The 23,219-nt window shown below is 36.4% G+C and overlaps 1 protein-coding gene across 1 annotated transcript in view; it reads right to left on the bottom strand.

The window, feature by feature from the left end:
- Positions 1–23,219, bottom strand: part of Ankrd17 (ankyrin repeat domain 17) — a 144,779-nt gene that overhangs the window by 64,953 nt on the left and 56,607 nt on the right. Inside the window, exons 2-13 of the mRNA XM_029545023.1 lie at positions 20,523–20,676; positions 14,231–14,387; positions 12,441–12,588; positions 12,101–12,248; positions 9,708–9,941; positions 7,434–7,528; positions 5,280–5,517; positions 3,594–3,785; positions 3,191–3,300; positions 1,875–1,962; positions 425–552; positions 59–202 (exon numbers count right to left, since the gene is read on the bottom strand). Of these exons, the coding sequence (XP_029400883.1) occupies positions 59–202; positions 425–552; positions 1,875–1,962; positions 3,191–3,300; positions 3,594–3,785; positions 5,280–5,517; positions 7,434–7,528; positions 9,708–9,941; positions 12,101–12,248; positions 12,441–12,588; positions 14,231–14,387; positions 20,523–20,676 (1,836 nt within the window). The remainder of the gene's footprint in view (positions 1–58; positions 203–424; positions 553–1,874; positions 1,963–3,190; positions 3,301–3,593; positions 3,786–5,279; positions 5,518–7,433; positions 7,529–9,707; positions 9,942–12,100; positions 12,249–12,440; positions 12,589–14,230; positions 14,388–20,522; positions 20,677–23,219) is intronic.

A 23,219-nucleotide genomic window follows, 5' to 3' on the forward strand; every position in this document is an offset into this window, starting at 1 on the left:
TATATGAAAAGTATTTAAATGAAAAGGAAATATGCGGTGCTTTAGTTTTGAATCTTACCCTATTTAAATCATGGGCTGGGGGAGTTAGCTGAGTGACGTCTGGCGGAGGGGCTGCAAGTAGATTATTGGGATAATCTAAAAGATAGCAAACAACACTCGTATGGCCACCCTTTGCTGCTTCTATCAACATGGTCGAGCCATCCTAGAAGAATGAATACAGAAGTGAAATAAGCACACAAGAAAGCAGTTAGGTCTCAGATAATAGGTCTCTAAGATATCTAATACACAACACTTCTTTTTGTATTAACACCAGGTAACTTAATACTCAGAATGTCATTAAAGGTATAACTTATACATGAAAATTTTATGATGTTCAAGATGAAGAAGTATTCATAATGCTGCCTTAAACACTTTAGTTACCTACTTTTAAACGGTGAGTAGGGTCTGCCCCATGAGCCAAAAGTAGTTCTACCACTGCCAAATGACCTCCTGCACAAGCCAGGGACAGTACAGTATGGTCATTATTAGCTGTGGTTCGATTCACATTTGCTCCTAAAACAAAAATGGGGGTGGGGGTGGGGGGAGAACACATTAGTAGAATGGTAAAAAAAAGTTTTATTCCTTATATGTACATGTATATATGTGTGCCTATGTGTGATTATGTGCCCCATGTGCTTACAGAGGACATTGGTACCCCCTGAAGCTAGAGGTACAGGAAGTTGTGAGCTACTTCATGTGTGTGCTAGAAACTTAACTGCAAGTGCTCTTAACCACTGATGCAGTCTTTCAGCACCAACTGGTAAGATGTTAGATTACTTAGTGTTTATGCTTGCAAGCATATTTATAGCAGTGGACATGTAACACGGTGTGCGTGTGGAAGCAGGACATCTCGTAGAAGTTGATTTTCTCTTTCATGCATGTGGGTTCCAAGCTTCAAAATCAGGTCATCTGACTCAGCAGAAATACCTTTCCCCCCTGATATCCACTGACTCATTTTACAGGCTGAGGACTATGAAAAAGGAGATAATCATAAAGACTAAAGAAAATGGGGCAATGAAACCTCACACATTCATTACCCAGCTTCATTGATTATAAACAGCCTCTTGTGTTTCAAAAACTTTCTTTTCTCTCCTATACAAAATTATTCTGAAGCAAATCCCATGAAAATATATTTCTCTCATAAATATTTTAATATGGGCAAGTAAAGATAATACAAGGTTGTGTCATACCAAAGGCAATTACCATATTAAAAAAGTAAAATACAGGGACAGAAAACAAAGTGGCTCACTCAATGGTTAAGAGTACTTAAGCCTCTTCTGGGGAACCCAAATTTGCTTCCCAGCCCACACAACAGGCTTCTCACCTATACCTCATGCCCTCTTCTGGCAGCTGTGGGCACTGCACTCGTGAATATAAACCACAGGCAAAACCACATATACATATAATTTTAATATACAGAAATAAAATCTATTTTAAAAATGACAAACACAGTATTCTATGGGCTAAATACATTAAAAACTCACAAGGAATAAAAAGACCTAGCAATGCTTTTCTCTCATCTTTCTGTATTAAGTGAGAAGAAAGACCTGGTAAGCTTTCCCCTCAGAGAGTTCGAGGGCTGGTCTACAGAGAGCGAGTTCAAGGACAGCAAAAGCTACATGTGTTCCAAAACCCTGTCTCAAAAAAGAGGGGCTATTTGGTGTTATAGTAGTTCACAATCATTATATATGATGAGAAGTTTATTACTAATGTGAAGAGCATCCTTTTCCATGAGATGTAACAACCACAAGATGTTCTTTAGCCTTCCAATGTCAATATGCCTTAGCATACATACAGGTAGATAGTTCACACAGAATCCCTCTATAGAAGTTTACCTTTGCTAATTAAGAACTGGACTGTGCAAACATGACCCGCTCTTGCAGCTTTCATTAAAGGAGTTCTACCACCTTCTGATTCATGTTCCTGTTTTAAAACAAAAGCATAAAAACCAAACCAAAATACAGTTGATAACTAAAGTGAATACTCAACTACTCTTTTCATGAAAATCAAAAGGAAAAGTGGACTTACTTTTGAACATATGCCACATACATACGTACATACATACATACATACATATATGCACACATATGTATAAATAAAGATGTGTGCTACTGTAATAATTTGAAGCCTAAAGTTGGTGATTACACACATCTGTAATCCTAGATACCAGGAAGTAGATGGTCAACCTACTTCCATATCTCAGGTATGCACTGGATATGAAACTCCTACTTTAGTCTTTTGAATGCTCGATTATAATCTCAAACACATAGTACTTTATCACTCTATCTTAAAATAGAGTCTCATGTAGTGAAGTCTAGTCTTAAACTCCCTGTGGAATTGAGGTTCCATTTGAAATCCTAAGTGCTCCAGTGAGAATAGCTTTTCCTTCACACAAAAGAACTTGACAACTTCTAAGCTCTAAGACTTACTCTGACAATTTTTTTTTCCAATTATGCATTTCTTTTGTCACACCATTTCCAGGCCTCCTTTTCCAAACCCCATGCAGACAGTAACTACATCAAATAACTAGCTACACCTTCTAACCTTTTATTACTTTCTGTTCATTCCCTATGACATTTCTTAATAACCTGCACTGAATGAACTTACAATATATTTTACCTCCCTAAGTAATCTATGTATACAAATACTAATGTTTCTTTTTCAACACTTTATGGTGCTTTATATACAGTCAATTTTTTCCCCAACCTACAAAGAAATGCTTATGTCACATTTGCCTTAAATAAACAACTAAGGAAAATTAAGTTGTAGAACTATCCCTAGCAGAAAAACTTTCTGCATAAACAGAAATGAGATTAGTGAAATGAATAATACTATAAAAATAGGAACAAAGACTAAAGACTAAATAATATGTAAAAACAAACAAAAACCAAAATACCCTGACTGAGTACATTTAAATAATAAGGGAAAAGCTAACAGAGTTAGGAGAACTATGCCTTTGAACTGATTTCTTGGCTCTGTTTGATTGGGGGGGGGGGTTTACCATGTACTGCAGGGAAACCTTGAATTCAGGCAGCCTTGGCTTAAAGGTTTATGCATCTTCCTGCTTTAGCCTCTGAGTACATAGGAATGTGCTACAATGCCTTAACTCTTTTCTTATTTTACAGACGAAGATTTAAGGGACAAAGCTTACCAGATCTGCACCTGCCTGGAGTAAGACGTCTGCTACATCCGTATGGCCATTTTCACAGGCATATGTTAAAGCTGTGTCTCCTGTTGCTGTCGTTGCATGAACATTAGCTCCTGCAACAGTTACATATGATTACTTACAACCTTTTTTTAAATGAACATAAGCCTATTTCTTCATGATAGTCCCCATCTCCTAAATCAGACAGAATATCCATATCCATGTTTTTAATAGAGGGTGTGAGGGAAATCTGCAAGAAATGGCTCAGCTAGTAACACCACTTGCTGCCAAAGCCTGACCACCCAAATTTGGTCCCCAAGCCTACCATAACAACCTAAAACATATTTGGATGCTGTGATACTTATTTACATCATACAATATATTCCCAAATTGAAAACAAAAAGCATACCTGCAGCTAGTAAGTATTTCACTAACTCCAAGTGACCTTCTTGAGCAGCTTCCATCAAAGGAGTAGAACATCCTAGTTCTATATCAGCCCCAGCCTTAATCAGAAAGTCTGCCACTTCCAGAAAGCCTCCACAGCAAGCCAGGGTCAAGGCAGTTTCTTGAGTTTCTTCTGTCTGTGCATTGATATTTGCTCCTAAAATAAAGATTCTGCTTAAAGGAAGTTCATGTATTTACTCAGATAAAAACAAAACATAACTGTTTTCTAATGAAATATATCTAAAAAAATAAAGATCTCTCTTCCCTACTCTTGGCAATAAAAAAATAAAAACAAAATGTACATTCATTGAGTCTGTGTTGAATAAATGTAGTTGTTATATCTGTTTTAAAAAGTACCAGTAATAACTAAAAGGAGTCATAACATTACCGAAATTCCCTCCCATAAAGAGGGTAGGTGATAAAGATACTTTATTAATTACAGTATCGATACAACGTCAATCAGTTACAGTAGCTAACATTTATTAAGCCATTACGATTTCCTGGACAATATTCAAAGTACAGACTGTGAAGGTACATTTATATACATAATTTGAATTTAGAGAAGCAGTGTTGGAGAATGAACCCATGGCCTGCCATATTAGGTAAGTGTGAGCTGTTGGGGGGTGGGGAACAAGTCCTTGAGAACACTGAGTGTACTATACCCCCGAGCAACATATTCCTAAGGCCTTATGTTGGTTTTATTTTCAGCATCATTTTACATAAAGCTGCACAAGCTGAGGTTAATTCTCTTAATTGAATTACCATAGGCAACACCATTACCATCATTACTCTCACCACACCAGAGTTGATTTTAATTAGCACCATATGACAAGCACTGTTGTAGAAGCTTCCTGCACCACCCCCACAGAAACAAAACTGACTAAAGTAACAAAATTACCACCCAGTGTAAATGACTCACTTTTAAAAAGAACCCACTTTTCAAAAATCTGTACCTTAGAGTTCTAGTCAAAAGAACCTATACATAAAGACAAGAAATGTGCCCCTTGTATTAAATGGATCAGATTTTACAATGTTAAAAAAAAATACTTTTGGATGAAAAAAAAATTCAATAGGAAATTATCATCTAAATGTAAGATATTTAAACTACTAGACCATCTCTCTTTTTCCAGAAGATCCCTCTGGTGTGAGAAACAGTTTCTGATGTACCTGTTGGTTTTCTGTGCTTTGTTTTTCCTAGATAGTGTCGCCATATAAGCCCTGGCTGGTCTCAGCCACCTATCACTGTGATTACAGTGTGTAATCCTCATCTGGCCTGCTGTACATTTCATGGCATAACCTTCACAGCAGTGTTTCCCATGCTTCTCCATCGGGCACTGCTTCTATCACACACTTCCCTATAGGTACGTGTTCTACCTCTAAAGAATTCCCTCATTACATTAGGCTTCAAAAACTATACCTCACATTACCTTAAGAAAAAGTCAATATGAACTTGATTTTTGTTCTTTTATTTTCTCATAGCGCACAAAATTGGAAGTTCTACACTGAAGAAAGTTCTACTTCATTTGTTTAAACGGGGTATGTGAGTCATTTTACAGCAGACAAAGTAGAAGTTTGGCAGCAAAGAAATTCAACACTAACATAGACTTGTGTTCTTTAGATTTGGTCTTTAGTATTTGCTACATGTGCTTACCTTGGCCAAGAAGTAATGCAACCATTTCTTCATGTCCTTCACGAGCTGCCTCCATCAAAGGAGTATAACCTTCATCATTGACCTCTTCCAGGCTAGCTCCTCTTTCAATAAGTAAGGCTGCAAGCTCCACATGTCCTCCACATGCAGCCAAAGTCAATGGTGACTCAAATGAATCAGCCGGCATGTTCACCTGAGCACCACTGTCCAGGAGCAACCTAGCTACTTCAACATGGCCATCCTATTTATAAGCAATTAAAAATGAAATTAAGTCAGCACCATTTAAAAAAAAAAAAAAAAAAAAAAAAACCTTCAAATTTAAAAACTTCTCAATTACCATACATTAAAGTTTGTTGATGTTCACTCACAAAAGAATAAATCAACATCTGACACTTCAGTAATTAAATGATGTGTTGCCAGTACCCTTCTTTCATACAGAACTAAAAACTAGGAGCTTGGGGATTTAAAGAAAATAGAGAAGAAGGATGCCTGTAACCAAGAAGTGCTTACCAACCATCAAGAAAATAATGGCAAGTACATGAACTAAGACAAAACTAAGGCCACAGAGAGCCTGCAGAGCATGTTGGACAATTAACTGATTAGTAACAAAGCTCAGATAAGGAAAAGCAAATTTTTCATAAGATCTTAAGAATGAGCAAAAAACTATTGATTAGGCAGGCAGAAAACAGCATCTCAAACACCGTAGAATACAATGTACCATGTGTTAAACAAGCAAATGCAATGTGCACATGAGGATTCCTTTGTTGTTCATTATTTAAACACAAGTGAAAAGAAAAGAAGGTAGCTTATTACTGGCAACTACTTGAGAATTTCCTTTCCGCTGTTTTCCTTTCAGTAACTAGTTTCTTTTAATCCTTCATATACTTCCTCAAACCTTGCTCTAAAAGTCATATCCACCCAGACCTAAGAACAAGACATATCTGAGCCCTCTAATGTCTTATTTCCAAGTAACATTACTATTTTAGCAGTTTTGAAATGCTTCCCATAAATTCAGAGCTTCAAGTTTTTAGCGAACTCTCCAAATGCTTGGCTCCTATTCATGCACCTTTTGATCACATCCATCTGCCCGAACACCCACCCATTATTATTTAATGTGACTAATAACTGGGATTACAAGTCCATCTATCCATCCATCCATCCACCCTCCCATCCATCTGTCTGTCTATGCTTGCTACCTACCTACCTATCTAACTATATTATTTATCGAGACTGAGTATCAGAAATTCATGCCCAAATATTTGTGATTTTTTTTTAGTATATGTATTTACAGAAAAATTCCTCTTTGTCTAAATACCAGGTATTTTTGTGGTATAAGGTAGTAACAGTGACTGAATTTCCTTATCAGAGAGATTACTGAAAACATCAATATTGTTGCTGTCTGTTGGTCTCATATGATCCTTATAAGAACACCAGACAAGGAACTCAAAAGCTCCAACGAAATTTATACATGCGAAAAAGAGAAATTCATTAAAGCAAACACAGGGCTGAAAATAAAAAAGCAATATATAATTCAAGTACTACATGACAACTGTATAACATTTCTCATAAATCTTCCTATAGTTTTTTTTTTAGATACATCTCTTTTGTGAAGAAAATAAATTTAAGATGCAAAAATATTTTAAGAGTATTAACAATTAAAATTTCAAAGACAAACTATATACAATAGATTTTTATATTTTGCTTTCAAAGATGTGTGTATACACACATGCATGTATATATACACTTGCTTTTTTGGTCCTCTTTACATAATTCAGGCTGTCCTGAAACTCACTATGTAGACGATACTGATACAGACCCACTGGTTTCTGACTTCTTACTGCTGGGATTAAAGGCAGAAATCTTGTCTGGCAGTTCTTTATATTTTGACAGAACCTTGGTTGAGCTGGTACTCAACTACATAGTCCAATCTTGCCTCAAAATAGCAGCAATCTTCCTGTTTCAACTTCCTAAATGCTTGAATTACATGTGATCACCAAGTACAGCTTAAAAATAACAGTTCAGCTGAGATTCTGTTCCACAATAAAGTAAGACAAAATAGAGTTTTTGCAAAACAAGAAAGGCTATTTACTTCCCAGTAGCTCTCCCACTCCCACTAGAAATAAAATCTACTTTGTATGTGCATTTTATCCATCTTACCATGCAAGCCTCCATTAGAGCAGTGTGCATTTCATCTGTCTTATGTTCTTGATCAGCGCCTGCTTCCAAAAGAAATCGCACCATCTCTAGATGTCCTAAATCAAAATTGTGTTGGATTACTTACTTATTTTCAAAAACTATTCTTAAAATAAAAGTGATATATCATTTTTGGTGCAGATAAACAAAGATACTACGTCCCAAAATCTCAAATGATCTTTCTGTAAAAAATTCCCTACCACACTTTACTTATTTTTACATTTCTGCCATTTTCAATTATGTGTCTGTACTCTGATTACAGCGCCCATAGAGAGCAGCAGAAGCTATCAAATCCCCTGCAGCTGGAGTTGTGAGCTGCCAGACAGGTGCATCCACACTGAAATCAGGTCCTCTGTAAGAACAGCCATCACTCTAGCTGCAGAGCCATCTCTTCGGCTACTGTGCTATATTTTATGTATTTTTCAAGAGAAGTAGCCTGGAATGAAAATCATTCAAGCTGTTACCTCATGAGACCAAGTGCTTAAAATTACAACTAACAAACTTTTCAGGGGACTCTTATTTATAACTTGTAAACCACATTCATGAAAACATTGTTAAAACATCATTGAATTACATGCATTATTTTATTACTAATACAAATGAAAGAAATGTACAGTTTCAAAGAAACTTCATATTTCAGATCAAAAAGTGACTAAAAAGTAGACCAATTTGTAATCAACTAGAATTAGACCAGAAAGGAAAAACTCAAACAGCCCTAGACACACTAAAACAGGACAGTGAGCATACTATCTACTCCATGGTGATTAGGCAGACTACCTCAGCAGTCTATTGATACTCAAGGCTGGCTGTGTCTATACCTTTCCTATCTTGCCAAACTCTCAGGAAATCCCACTAGAAACAAAAGAAACAAACAGAGTTCACTGATCCCTGTCAGTATTCACGGTGCATTCCACTAGCTTAATTTTCTAACTAGCTTCAAATTAAAGTTTGCGCTCAACCTTAGGTGCTCTCTAGAAAGTAGAGTAGGCTACAAAAGAAAGGTGAGAGACACGAGCTGTCACAAAGTGCTTTAGCCAGCTGGGAATTAAGTAATGCAATGGAACCAGTACTGGGTTCAAAAGTGTTTGTATAAAAGTTGTCCAGTCAAAGTTCCCAAAGCTTAACTCCTCTAATCCTTAATGAAGAGCAGCCCTTGTGCCTAATTATAAGGTAGGATAGGAAGGTAAGTGACTTCAACTGTGCTGGCCACATGAGAACCTGCTAACATCACATACTCAAAATTAAACAATTTAAATCTTAGCTATTTAACACATCAATATCATTGGGTCTTATTTTTAAAGGAAATCAGTTCTAAAGTCATTACAAGCTCTTGACCACTCTTAAACGGCAAGGGAATAAAATAGGCTGAGTATGTGATCAGAGTGAAAAGGTTAAGCAGGCTCTCAATAACAAGCTTACACAGAAGAGCAGACCTGAAGAATCTTTAAATTTTGTATCCCCACTTGCAAAACCTTTGTCTTAATACTTCAGATCAAGACGAAATGGTGTTTTATGAGCTAAATGTGGCATGGTATAGATACAGGCACAAAGTTGCATGGCTCATTTTTAAGTTCTTTAAAGAAAAAAAGTGGGGCTGGAAAGATGGCTCAGTGGTTAGGAGCTCTGACTGCTCTTCCAAAGGTCCCGATTTAAAATCCCAGCAACCACATGGCAGCTTACAACCATCTGTAAGGAGATCTGAAGCCATCTTCTGGTATGTCTGAAGACAGCTACAGTGCACTTAGAAATAATAATAAATCTTAAAAAAAAAAAAAAAAAAAAAAAGGAAAAAAGAAACACTTTATAGCCACATATTTGTCATACCAGTAGAGTATGAGAACTGTGACTCTTTGGCTCTTTTAAATCTCTAATATTGATTTCTTATAGGTGGACATATTTGGCCCACCTAAGAATCTGTATTCCATATTAGTAATATTTTCACATTGGTTGGCATTTAATTATCATGTACCTTCTTTAAAAAGGTAAAATGCTTCCAAAATGTAAAACTGTCAAAAAGTGTAATCACATTAAAATCATCAGCTTTCTGATAAAATAGTTGGATTGTCACTTTCATTGACAATATTTACAATGCTGAAACTATACAATATTAAATATAAGTTATAAAACACTTTAAACAAATTTACTCATGTCTAATAACACTATATACTATGTTTTACTGTTAATTTAGAAACTGATTTTAATTTCACTATTTCATTTAAAAAAAGATTTATATGATACCTTTATAACAAGCTAATGTAAGGGCGCTCTCTTTAAATTCATTGGAATGCGTATTGATGCCAGCTCCATTTTCTAGCAGCAATCTGGCTACTTCCACATGCCCAGCACTTCCAGCTTCCATAAGAGGTGTATGACCATTCTCGTTATGGTCCTCAATACTAGCACCGGATTCCAAGAGCACCTTTACAACATCTACGTAGCCTCCAGCACAAGCATAGGTAAGGGCTGTGTTGCCTGTTTAGGTAAGAAAACAATGAAAAGATGTTAATGTTAATATTACTCACAGACATACAAACACAAGCATGTATGTGCACCTCGACCCAGTAAGATGCTTCTGCATGTAACTAGACATATCACCAAGCTAGATGGCCTGAGTTTGATCCTGGGGGTCCACATGGAGGAGGAGGAGGAAAGAACCTAACTCCTGGAAGTTGTCCTTTGATTTCCCCACATGCACCATGGCACACGCAGGCATGCACACACATAAATAAAAATAAATGTAAAGCTTTTTTACATGAAACAAATTTATATTACAAAAGCTAATGTGGAAAACTGTATCCATAATAAACACTAAATAGATACATATAATTTCATTCCCTGGCTGTACTTTTTTTTTTCTGAAATCAACTTCCTATCCTCCCTTTCTATTTAAACACAGTATCAAGCTGTGCCTCCTGGTATGGGTTTTGATCCCAACTATCAGAAGGCAAAAACAAAAGGATGGAAAACCTAAGGCCAGCCTGCATCACACTCTGACTCTAAGAGAGCCTAGAAAGCTTGGTTAGTGCCTGGCTTACAATGTGAATTACAAGGCCTCAGACTTGCTTATTTGGTCAAAGCTTGCCTAACAGGTGCAAGATTCTGAACTCAATTCCTTGTAGCACCAAACAAAAGAAACAAAATACATGTCAAATTACAGAAAAATCAGATAAACTTATCAAGATTGGAGAACTGAGAGATGACAGGGAAGCCAAACCCAAGATGCCACAACAAAACAGCTATGGCAACAAGACCTGAACAATAATTCTAACAGACGTACTAACACGGAAATAAGAAATCTCAGAGAATCTCAGCCCTAGACAAAGAAGCGTAGGCAACGAATGGCTGCTGACAGTGAGAGCCAGCCTCTTCCAAAGATGGGCCCTCTAACTGGTTATCTAATAACAAGTGCACCGCTAAAATAATAGACACACACCCACTACATGAATTCAGTAAGCCATATTTATATATCATACATATATTGGTAACATTTAATAATAAAAGAGACTGTCAGTTTGAAAGTGAGTGGCAAAAAAGGAATGTTGGGGGGGCAATGGAGAGAGGGACATAGGATGGTTTAGAAGGGAAATGCAAAGTAATGGAGACAGGACTGAGAATGTAGAAGTAATGTACTTATATTTTAATTTGAAATGAAAGAGGAAAAAAAAGTCTTTGAGAATTATAAGTGAACTGTGACTTTCTTGAAATTAAGTTTCCTTCTGAGATTATAGTTAACTTTAATCAGAAAAATGTTTCATAAAGCATTATTTTTAATAAATGGTATTATACCCAAAACCTCTCATATATAACCCACACGCTAACTGATCAATGTCAAATGATTTCACATTTTTATTTTTTGGAACATGTTGTGCAGTTCAGGCTAGTCTCAACGCATAGAACCTTTCTGACTCAGCCTCCCATGTCCTAGGACAACAGGCATGAGACAAAACAATGAGCAAAAGATTGCCTGCTTAGTGATTAAAAACTCCCCAAGTTAAAAAAGACCCCAACTTGGTAAGTAAAAAAGTTTAATAAGAAAATTATGTAGACTTTTATTTAAAACACAACTAAATTGGATTTTTTTTTAATCTGAAGAAAACTCACAAAATACAATTTCATATAAATGTTAGAGCCAGAATTGACCATAGAGAAACTAGAAATAGTTTAAGCTAAAATTGGGGGCCATTGGACCTGTTTTTATAATTTTTTCATTGCCACAATTTAGCAAAATTAGGAGAACATGGTAAAGTTCTTGTTCTTCCTATTCTCCCTATTGTGTACTTGTAATAAAAAGGAAGCCAGGTTTTGAGACGTGTAACTCATACCTTTCTACAACTACAGAGCAGTCTTTCACACCGAGTGCTTAAATTAATATATTTTAAAAGAACCTAAGAGTGTCTCATAAACAAAACAGGAGATGTTTCTTTATAGTATAAATTATATGTTAATTGTATAATATATAATTATATGTCAATATAAATATTAAATTTGTATACTTAACCCTTATAGAAACTATTCAAATATGTAACACTTCTAAGAAACTGTTAAATCTTTAAAAGGGAATAATCACATAGAAAACTATTATTAAAAGGGAAGCTATAAGCAAATGAAGCTGGAACAGAAGCATGCATGACCTGTTGAAGACTGTGCATTGACATCAGCTTTATGAGCTAGCAGCAACTTCACGATTTTGACATGTCCTCCATTAGCAGCAGCCATTAAAGGTGTGATGTCACCTTTGATTCCCCTGTCCTCCACATTTGCGTGCATTGCCAATAAAACCTTAACAAAGAAAAAAATAGAATCTAAAGATTATTAATAAAATCTGAAAGTTTTCAACATACTTATTTATATAATACCTACATAAACTAGTAAAATTCCTGAGAGTAACAATGTACTAAAATTAGGTTAATGGACAAAAATTCATTCTTTTCTTAGTAAATGACAGATTTCTGTTATTTTCTGAACACAAACCTGTGCAAGCTCATAGTATCCAGCAGAACAAGCTAGACAAAGGAGGCTCTCCCCTTCCTCGGTGTGCTCATTCACACTTCGACCTTCAATGAGTAATTTCCGCACAGCATTTACATCTCCTTCTGAACAGGCTTCTGCCAAACTGCGGCTACAATGAGAAAGTGAAGAACACTATCACCTCAGGGGATGACAGAAAACCTGGATCATACCAGTAGTGGTTTTCAGGTCATCTAATTAAAATTATCACTATTCTAAAAAGTTTTCAGTTATGTACAATCTAATGTGGAAACAAAAATAGACATTAAACCTTTGTTCAACTCATGAAAGTAAAAAATTCATAAAATATGTAAGACACCTACTAATTATAAAAACCTACCAGAGTTCTTTCATCCATAAAAAGAGTATCACAAGATGGAAGCAAGTAATGTTAATAAATGATTAAATGGGGAAGTATTTACTTCTATAATTGCCTCAGTCAGTGTTCTTCTACCTTGTTCAGACAGGACAAACTAGCAGGCCCTCAACCTTCTGGGAATTCCTGAGCTGGGCTTTCCTTGTGCTTGGGTAGTGGCACGCATGTCCTTACCCTTGCTCGGCGAGAACTTTACCCACTGTGCTATCTCCCCACATAGCGTTAGGTTCAGGTGGAGGAGGACATGCTCAGATGCTTCGTGCATGCGCCACAACACATCCATACTTTATATAGCAAATATGATTTTCAGTATAGAGCACTAGAAAACCTTAAAATATTACTTGTACTGAATCCTTAAGAAGACTAAAATGACAGATACAAGGAATGAGACCCAAGTTAAAGTCTCCTGACCTGACATTCAGATTATTAGAAACAAGATTTATGATTCTTTTAAAACTATAGAAAACAAATACTGGTGAGATGGCTCAGTGGGTAAGAGCACCCGACTGCTCTTCCGAAGGTCCTGAGTTCAAATCCCAGCAACCACATGGTGGCTCACTACCATCCATAAGGAGATCTGACTCCCTCTTCTGGAGTATCTGAAGACAGCTACAGTGTACTTACATATAATAAATAAATAAATAAAATCTTAAAAAAAAAAAAAGAAAGAAAACAAATACTAAACCTCATCCTTTAAAATGATCTAAATTATACAAATAAACTGAAAAAAAGTAATACATACAATTGATAGAATAGCAGTTACTTCTTTGTCACTAATACATAAAAAGCAACCTAAGTAAATGAGAGGTCTTTTTGATTTTTAAATTTTCTGTGTATGTTTCTGTGTGTGCAAGGCACTGGTGAGAGATGTCAGTGCCCAATGTGGGTGCCAGGTACTAAACTCAGTGCTTCTGAGGAAAGCAGCAAAGTCTCTTACCAGAGCCACCAGCCAGTCCCTAACTGCTGCCAGCACTTCTTAGAAGACTGGTGCACACTTCACCTGTTTGAAGATATCTCTCTCAGCTTACTTATAGAACTGATGTTAAGAAAAAAAAAATCTAGCCGGGCGTGGTGGCGCACGCCTTTAATCCCAGCACTTGGGAGGCAGAGGCAGGCAGATTTCTGAGTTCGAGGCCAGCCTGGTGTACAGAGTGAGTTCCAGGACAGCCAGAGCTATACAGAGAAACCCTGTCTCGAAAAAAAAAAAAAAAAAAATCTACACTTTGACAGGTATGGTTTTTCGGGCATATACACAAAAAAAAGGTATCATGCTAAGCAGACACAGTATCAGGCACAAGAAAAAAAAGCGTAACAGATATTAGTTATTTTCATTCCTATGAAAACCCTGTCTGCATGGACCACGACATAAAGCACTCACTTGTCCGACTGCCCTGCATTTACTGTACTCTCAGCTCTCATCCGGGTAAGTGCAGCAGCAGCTTCATCCAACGCACAACTGACAGACGACGTTAACCTGCGGAGCACTTCAGGGTCTGCAAAGGCTTTACCATCTGCCGTCGATAACTTGCCTATTCCTGTTCCAGTATTTTCACAGCAATATGGAAATACCCAAATAGAAACAAAGCAAAACTTAGGTTACTAAAACCTGTATGTTAACAAGTAACCTTCGTATACTATACTGGATATATCTGTCTCTAATCTTTAGGTAAATAACTCTCCTTGAACCTAGAAGTTTTATCCATGCCTTATGTTCTTGGATACATGATCTAAGGCATGCTATATCAGGTGTGCATCTTTAGCCCATGCTCAGACACATAGGTATCTTCTCTGAAATATCAGAATGTCTTTAGGAGAAAACTTATATTCAGAGATTGTTAAAAGCTGTAGATACTGAATCATTAACTACCTACTCACTTTTATCACCACACGCAGAAAATAAAGTCAATATAGAAGAGAACAGAGAAAAGAAAAAGAGTTCAAGAAAAATTTTTGGCTTGCTGATTCCACAATAGCCAACAAATTTTACTTTTTGGAAAATGTCTACTTTTGCTTTAAGACAATGGACTAAAAGAATACAATAAAAAGAAAATCTATATAACCATCTCTTAAAAACTTAGTACATATGGACTGGAGAGATGGCTCAGCATTTAAGAGCATTGGCTGCTGTTCCAGAGGTCCTGAGTTCAATTCCCAGCAACCACATGGTGGCTCACAACCATATGTAATGGGATCCAATATCCTCCTCTCATCAGAGGAGAATGACAGTGTACTAACATATTTAAAAAAAAAAAAAAAAAACTTAGTACATACATTTATTATATATACTCAAAATCTAAAACTATTTAGAATAGCAAAAGAAATAACACAAAAGCAGAAATAGCAAACATTTGAATGAACATATAGCTGTTACTTTTCTAGATAGCCCTAATAAAGCAAGCTTACCATTCCTAAGATCATTATTATTTCAGGCCAGGTTCTCCATGTGCATTACCTATGGTTAAGGACACTGGTACTCTTGCAAGGGACATGCTTGTTTACCAGTGCCCTCATCAAGCCCTCACAGACCCTGTACGCCCAGCTCTAGGGGAGCTGACCTTCACAGGTACTTGTGTAGTATGGCAAGACCAAAGATGTGCTCATCTAAAGTCTAGTTTCTGGACATACAATGCAGGTAACATATACAGGCATTAGCACTTAGGAAATACCATTATAAGCCCTAAAACTAACAGAAAGGCCATGAAGATAGTAATAATAAGCAGGTCTGCAAAATAACAGTATTTTATAAAAATAGAAAAGGCACAATATTCACTAATTTTATGTTGGGTTCATGAGTTTATACCAGTTTGCTTTTCTGTCTATAAAAAATATATATCAAATATTGTAAAACCAAAGATAAATCTGAGAAGTATCTATGAGTTCACCAGTAACAAGATGTTTTCAGCAGTCAAACTTCATTTCTACTCATGAAAATGTCCAAAAAATAAAAACTGTCCTGGTCTAATAGGATTGAAACCTTACAGTATAACCTAATGTCAAAGGTCACACTGTAATCTGAAGTCTACTATGGCACCACTGAAATCACTTTCATGGACTTCAAAGTTGAGAATTACCTCCAGTTTCATTGGCTATCAACTCTGTAAGAAATTCTACTCAGAAACAACAGGAATAAGCAGGGACAAAACAAAACAGACTAGCAGAAAATGATCGCTCACATGAAAGTAATAAAAAATGCTAATTTGAATGTGTAAACTCCTAATAAATTCTTCTGCTTTGCCACCAGGGTCTTTACTTTGTGCTCAGCCTCACCCTCCTACTGCTGGCCAACGGTGGACTGCACAGATCCACCACCATGCATGTCCATAAAGGTCATTTTTACTGGATAATCAGGAGGTACCAAAAATATTAATAAAAATTAATTAACCCATGGTAAATTATGGTGATCTTACGTTAAGCAGTGTGATGGTCTGAATAGGACCTTATAGACTCATATGTTTGAATGCTTTTCTCATAAGGAGTGCCAGTTCTAGGAGGTCTAGCTTTTGGAGTATCACTGTGAGGTGGGCTTTGAGGTTTTACAAGTTCATGATACATAGGCCCTGTGAGGTGCACTGTCTCTTTCTTGTTGCCTGGAGATCAAGATGCATAACTCTCAGTTCCTTCTCCAGGACATGCCTACCCAACACTGCCATCCTTGCCACCATGATGATACTTCTGAAACTAAGCCAACCCCAATGAAATGTTTTCCTTCTAAGAGTTGCCGGAGTCATGATGCCTGTTCACAACAACAGAAACACTATGACAATTAGCAATAACCACAAATAGAAGGAAATAGTATAATATACAGCCAGTTCATTCTTCCTAACTTCAAATATTTAATAAGCAGAACCACAGGAGTACAAAAGTTAGCACAAAGGATTCATTACAATATCTAGGTTTGACTTAAGGATAAGAGAGAATTGTTTTCTCCCTTTCCTCATAGACTTTAAAATAAATAGAATGCAAAAGGAATTTGATCCTTGATAAAACTAAGATACATCTTTAAATCTAAGTTAGTACTGGAAAGGTAAATAGAACAGACTAAGTTGATACACAGCTAGTAAAGAGTAACAAGGTGATCATAAACTAAGGACTTGAGAAACACCAAACTGGATAGGACCTCACTGGGTAAGGAGAAACAGGGAGGAGGAAAAGGTGAGGTCCTCTACGCTGAGTACCGCTACTCTGCCCTCAGCCTCCTCTCTACTCTCACAGGACCAGAATGTTGGCAGTCAAGCTTATTATGCAAAGCCTAAAACTTGCAAGCATGTCTCTCAAAAAGTCCAACAGACTTAGAGGAAAGAAAGACTTACATACTAATAAATTAGTGATCCCAAAGAAATAAAAGCTTCTGTGTGTAATCACAGCTAGGAAAACCAAAATGTTGTCCCAAGATTAATAACACTGTTACACATATCCTATATACTATTGTTTATTTCCCTTGGGTTTATTTTTTTACACGTTTTTAAGTGTTTGGCTGTATGCAATGTATGTGTATTATGTGCATGCATGATGATAAAAAAAGGTCACAAAATGGGATCAACTCCCCTGGAACTGGAGGTACAGTGGTTGTGAGCCACCACTTAGGTACTGGGAAATAAACCCTGGTCCTTTTCAAGAACAGTAAGTGCTACTAACCATTGAATCAATTTCTACAGTCTACCTCCCAAAACTACACATATAATAAAGTTTACTCCCAACATAAAGTTATATCAAACAGATTATCCTGGTGAGTCCAAACCAATCAGAAACTCATGGACAGTAGAAAGAATTCTTTGCCTGGAGATAACAAAGGCAAGGAATTCAAAGCATAAGGCTTTAAGATGTAGAGGATCTATGGATGAAGCAATGTGTATAACCCTAAGAAAGCAAGGGGAGATCCAATTGAGTGTAGGTGGGGCAGAATGATGCTCTCAGAACTACCACAGCCAGGAACTGATTTCTCTCAGTCAAAATAAGATTAGAAATAAACTTTCCCCACAGTAGATAGGTAAAAAACTTAGCACAGGTGGCTTCATTCTACAAGATCTTAAGAGAATTCAGCCACATTATGTCCTAATATCTGATACACAGAAATTACAAAGCAAATAAATAATGCTTCTCATGGCTGCATAAAAATAAATTATAATAATGCAATAGGTAATCAGTGAATATATCATGATGTAAAGCATCACTTGACAATAGAGATATGTATTACTTTTGAAATCTGTTTTCTATGTCATTGCTACTGGTTATAACAGAACTCAGGGTAAAAGAGTTTTATGATTTGAAAAGACAACCCAATGCAAGCAGTTTTCAAATGGCACCAACTTCTCCGAAAGCCTGAAAACAAGTGGTAATGTTATTACAAATGTAATATCAAACTCCAACTGAAACACAATGAGTTTAAAAATATGTAGTAATGATTTTTTTAAACTAAACTTCAACTCGTAAACTATTATGCATGAGGATAGCAAGACATTTTCACAAGATCTCAGAAAATTTAGCCCTTAACAAGAAAAATAAGGGAATAAAACAAAGACCACCACCACCACCACCACCAACAACAACAACAACTACATCAAAACCAACAAAAAAATCTGAACATTTCACACATCTTTCTGGAGAAAAGTGTTCTAGGGCTGTAGAAATGACTCAAACAAACAAAAACAAAACCTAGACAATATAAAATAACTCATCAATTTTAAACAATGACAGGATATTTAGAAATATTAATAGTAAAGTTTTACTAATTTTCCCCTTGACTGTCTTTATGGCTGTCTTTTTAAGGAACTCCTTAGATACATATGGAAGAATTCATAAATGAAATCACATCAAAGTTAGACCTATATTCAAAGACATGAGGAGGGCTGAAAAGATGGTTCAGTGGTTAAGAACACTGGCTGCTCTTCCATAGGTTGAGAGTTCAATTCCCAGCATCCACATGGTGGCTTACAACCATCTGTAATGGGATCTGATATCCCCTTCTGGTATGTCTGAAGAGAGCTACAATGTACACATACACATTAAACAAACAAACAAACAAACAATAAATACAAATAACAAAAAACTGAATGAAGAGTTAAGTTCCATATTAAAAAAGAAAAAATACATGAGACTATCAATAGAGTATAATGAGTAAGATAAAACAAGACTACAAGTACTTTTATGCTTACTGAACTTGAACATCACAATCAGAAGGTTTGTTACGGTATTCTAAGTTTTTGTGTGAAATTTTCCATTAAAAAGGAAAAGGAGGAGACTGGAGAGATGGCTTAGCAACTAAGAGAACTGGCTGGTCTTCCAAAGAACCTGAGTTCAATTCCCAGTACCTACATGACAGCTCATAGCTGTCTGTAAATCCAGTTCCAGGGGCTGACAGCCTCACAGCAATGCACATAAAGAATAAAATTAAATTATTTTTTGAAAAAGGAAAAGAAATGGAGAAGTAAAAATCAGAATGAGGAGGAAGAAGAAATAATATACATAATTCTCTAATTAAAATGATGTTCTTAAGGAGAAAATAAAATCCACTCTATGGAAATAACACAGTTTAAGAATATAGCCTGCACAGCCAGGCGTGGTGGCACACGCCTTTAATCCCTTTAATACTCATTAACTTTGATACTTTTTAAGGGATAAACTAATGGTATGTACTTACACTTTATGAAAGCCCATGTTTTCTGGGCAGTGGTGGCGCATGCCTTTAATCCCAGCACTTGGGAGGCAGAGGCAGGCAGATTTCTGAGTTTGAGGCCAGCCTGGACTACATAGTGAGCTCCAGGCTACACAGAGAAACCCTGTCTCAAAAAAAAAAGAATATAGCCTGCATTATACATGGGGGTAAGGCTGTGCCATCATAAGTTAAAAGTTTCTCTCTAAACTATAACCTAGTTTCATGTGTGCTGTGTGTTAAAGATATTAAAATACAGTTTATTCATTAATAATAATTTAGTCAACAGCACTGTAATAACCTATGCTTTACTGAAATCTTACCTAATATGTTTTCCAAATAAAACACATTACAATTTTCTTAGACTAAAGAACACTACATAGCATTATGTCTAGAGGCCTCTTTGGTGTGCTAGGCTAGGCTGGCCTGGACTGAAATAAACTTATAACAAGCCTCCTGCCTCAGCTTCCCAAATACTTTACTTAGATTATTAGTCACCACACATGGCTACAAGGCCATTCTGAACAATGACATCTTCAGGGAAAAAGTATAATATGAAGAACAGAATGTTTAAGCAGACCTGATCAGGTATGGCACAAGCAGAAGACAGAAAGCAGCACTTTAACTGTGAATAGGGGAATTGCTAGTTTCCACTGCTGTGGACATGCCAATTGTGAGTACTAATCAAGAGTCTTTAGGAGGTACACAAATTCCAATACTATTATCTATTAAGTACTGAGAATCATGTATATAAAAAGTCCTTTTTGGTATGGCTAAAAAGTGGGATGTAAAGTTTACATCGATTTCAATTCAATTTAAACTTTATTTAAATTTACCAATGTTAATCTACAGTGAATTTTATCATGACAATGTTTTTAGTCATGACACTACCATTGAAATGTAATTAATATTTATGAATGGTCATTACACAAAACATACAATAGCACACTTACAGTTAAGTAGCAAGATGTGTAGCTAGGGATAACAAAGGAGACCTAACTATGAAGAATACACAGCATACCTGCAGCTTCCAGTAAAGCTTCCAGTCGAGCCTGTGTCTCTGGATCTACTGTCCTGAGGTCAGCACCGTCAGCAGTGCCTGATAGAAGCAACTTGGAAGCTGTTTCCAGCATTGGATTCTCCAAATCATCCTGGTCCAAAATGAAAGATTCCACCTAAAAAAACCACAGAAAACAAAACAAAACAACAAAAAAAGAAAAGGACAGAAAAGCAGGGAGGGGAACAAAAACAAAGTAAGATCAGAGGTAGAAAAATATATTAATTACCAATGATAAGTATAGTAGAAATACTAAATAAATTCAAACATCTAAAACCCATTGTTTAAATTAAAAAAAAAAAAATCAATGTTGACGATTTAAAGAGCTCATTATTTGAAGGGTAGTGGTGGCACACACCTTTAACCCCAGCACTCAGAAGGCAGAGGCAGGCAGATCTCTATGAGTTTGAGGTCAGCCTGGACTACGGAGTGAGTTCCAAGACAGCCAGGGCTACACAGAAATACTGTCTCAAAACAGAACAAAAAACAAAACAGCATAACTCTATCCAACTGCAAGCCTTTTATCTCCTCAAATCATATGCATTCTTTCAAGTTTTAATGAGATATACCTGAGCTTGTGAACAAAAATCCCGAACCCTTCCCAGTTCCAGCTCCTTAGGGAATTAAACACTTGACTTTCCTGACTTTTTGTACTTATGAAGGACTGAAATTCCACACACTTCATACAAGAGCTATTATTAACTGGTGTTTATATGTTAAATACTGAACTAAAATATTATAGAAAGTACACTTATTAGTATCACTAATGATTTCATCAGAGAAGTGTAACTGTTGGGAGGTTATGAGGCTTAAGCAAATAAGATTTTTAAACTTATAACAATTTATGCCTCAAAGTTTAACTTTATTTCATTATAACGAATATCAATTTAAATAGCAGGTTCACTTTAGTCACTTTTGAGAATGTTAAAAATCCAAATTAATAGTGACAGTTTGCCAGTTGTACTCTTCAGCAACAAATAACCATGTTGTGGAAATATTTTCTTAGATTTCAAAAATTAATGAAAAGAGGACTGTAGAGATGACCTAGCAGTTAAAGTACATAAAGACTGCTCTTGCCAAGAACCCAAGTTCAATTCACAGCATTTACTTTGGAGTTTACATAAACTTAAACCTATACTCCTGTGGACATATCCACATATGTAGACATATAACCATTTAAAAAGTGAAGTCTGAGTATTTTATTTAACTCCACGTGTACAGCAATGAAACATGTTTGTCTACTTTGGCGCTATAACCACAGGGAAACATGTATTCATTTCTGCTTTTACAGCACCAGTACAAATCAGCACGCTAAGATCAGCTAACAGCATCTTAGTACTTCTAAGGATAACAATTGTGACCTCCTGATGGCCTTACATGATCTTTGAAAGCCTGAGAAGTATAGCCCACCTGTTTTAGATATATTCGCAAGAAAGAAATGAGAGCAAATTGAAAGAAATTTGAGGTAGTAAAAACCCACCCACCACAACAAACTTTTAGTTAGTTAGTTAGTTAGTTAGTTTGTATGGTTGGTTGGTTTTGATAGTTTGGATATGCTGTCAAATCCACATCAAAATCTTGAACTCAAGAGATCATACTGAGAAGCAATGGGAACCTAAGCAGACAGAACCATAGCCAGCAAGTATCTTAAGGTGTTCCTACATAGTTCTTCAAAAGGACAATAAAAACAAAACAAAAACAACAAAGTAATGGGGTCCCAGAGAGATGGCTCAGTAACGTACACTAGATACTCTTCACAGGATCCTGCTAAGTGGCTCCCAATCACTCACACACACACATACACACTCACCCACAAGTGTGCGATCAGGTCTACTATCTAAAAAGACAAAAGAAACAATGCACACAGCCAAAATAACCAATGTGTAGAAGATGAGAGAGGAAAATAGAATGTACCACTAGCAGACACACATGCAATTTCAGTCAGATGTAAAAACGAAGAACTCACAGCAGGAGAATTAAGGTTATAGGTTGCAGGGAGGTGGCTTATAAAGTCCCCTACATTATAATGTATCATTGCTAAGCCTAATGAAAACTTATCAAGAAAATTGCATTTTACTCAAAATGAGGGATTTTCTTTCTCATTATCTAACTTCCTTGTTACAAGCATGGCTAAAAGATACAGGAGTGTAGAACAACAATGTCCTACAGCACAGGAGAACACACAGCAGGGAAAGGAGTAGTTGTACAAGGCCTATGAGATGGCTAAGTAAAGGCATTTGCAGCCGAGACTGGAGGGCTACGACCAGAGCCCATGTGTTGGAAGGAGAGAATCATTTCTCACAAGCTGCCCTCTAACTGCCACATGTTCATCATGACGTGCTCCTCCACCCCATATCAATAATTTATTCCACGTATGTGTATGTGTCTACATGGTTTCTATGCTCTGTGAAAACAAATGTTAACTTACATGTACAACCAACAAGTATAATACTCAACTTTAGGTAATCATGAAACTGTAGTAGTTAAAACAGAAAAAAAATAGAAAATTGCCAACCTAGACAGCAGCTTGAGTTCAATCCCTGGGCTTGAACTCTAATCTCCAGAGGCCCATTGTGAGATCCACCCATCTACACACACACACACACACACACACACACACACTCTCTCTCTCTCTCTCTCTCTCTCTCTCTCTCTCTCTGA

This window comes from Mus pahari, chromosome 13, assembly GCF_900095145.1.
Source record: "Mus pahari chromosome 13, PAHARI_EIJ_v1.1, whole genome shotgun sequence".
In the NCBI taxonomy this organism is placed as follows: domain Eukaryota; kingdom Metazoa; phylum Chordata; class Mammalia; order Rodentia; family Muridae; genus Mus; species Mus pahari.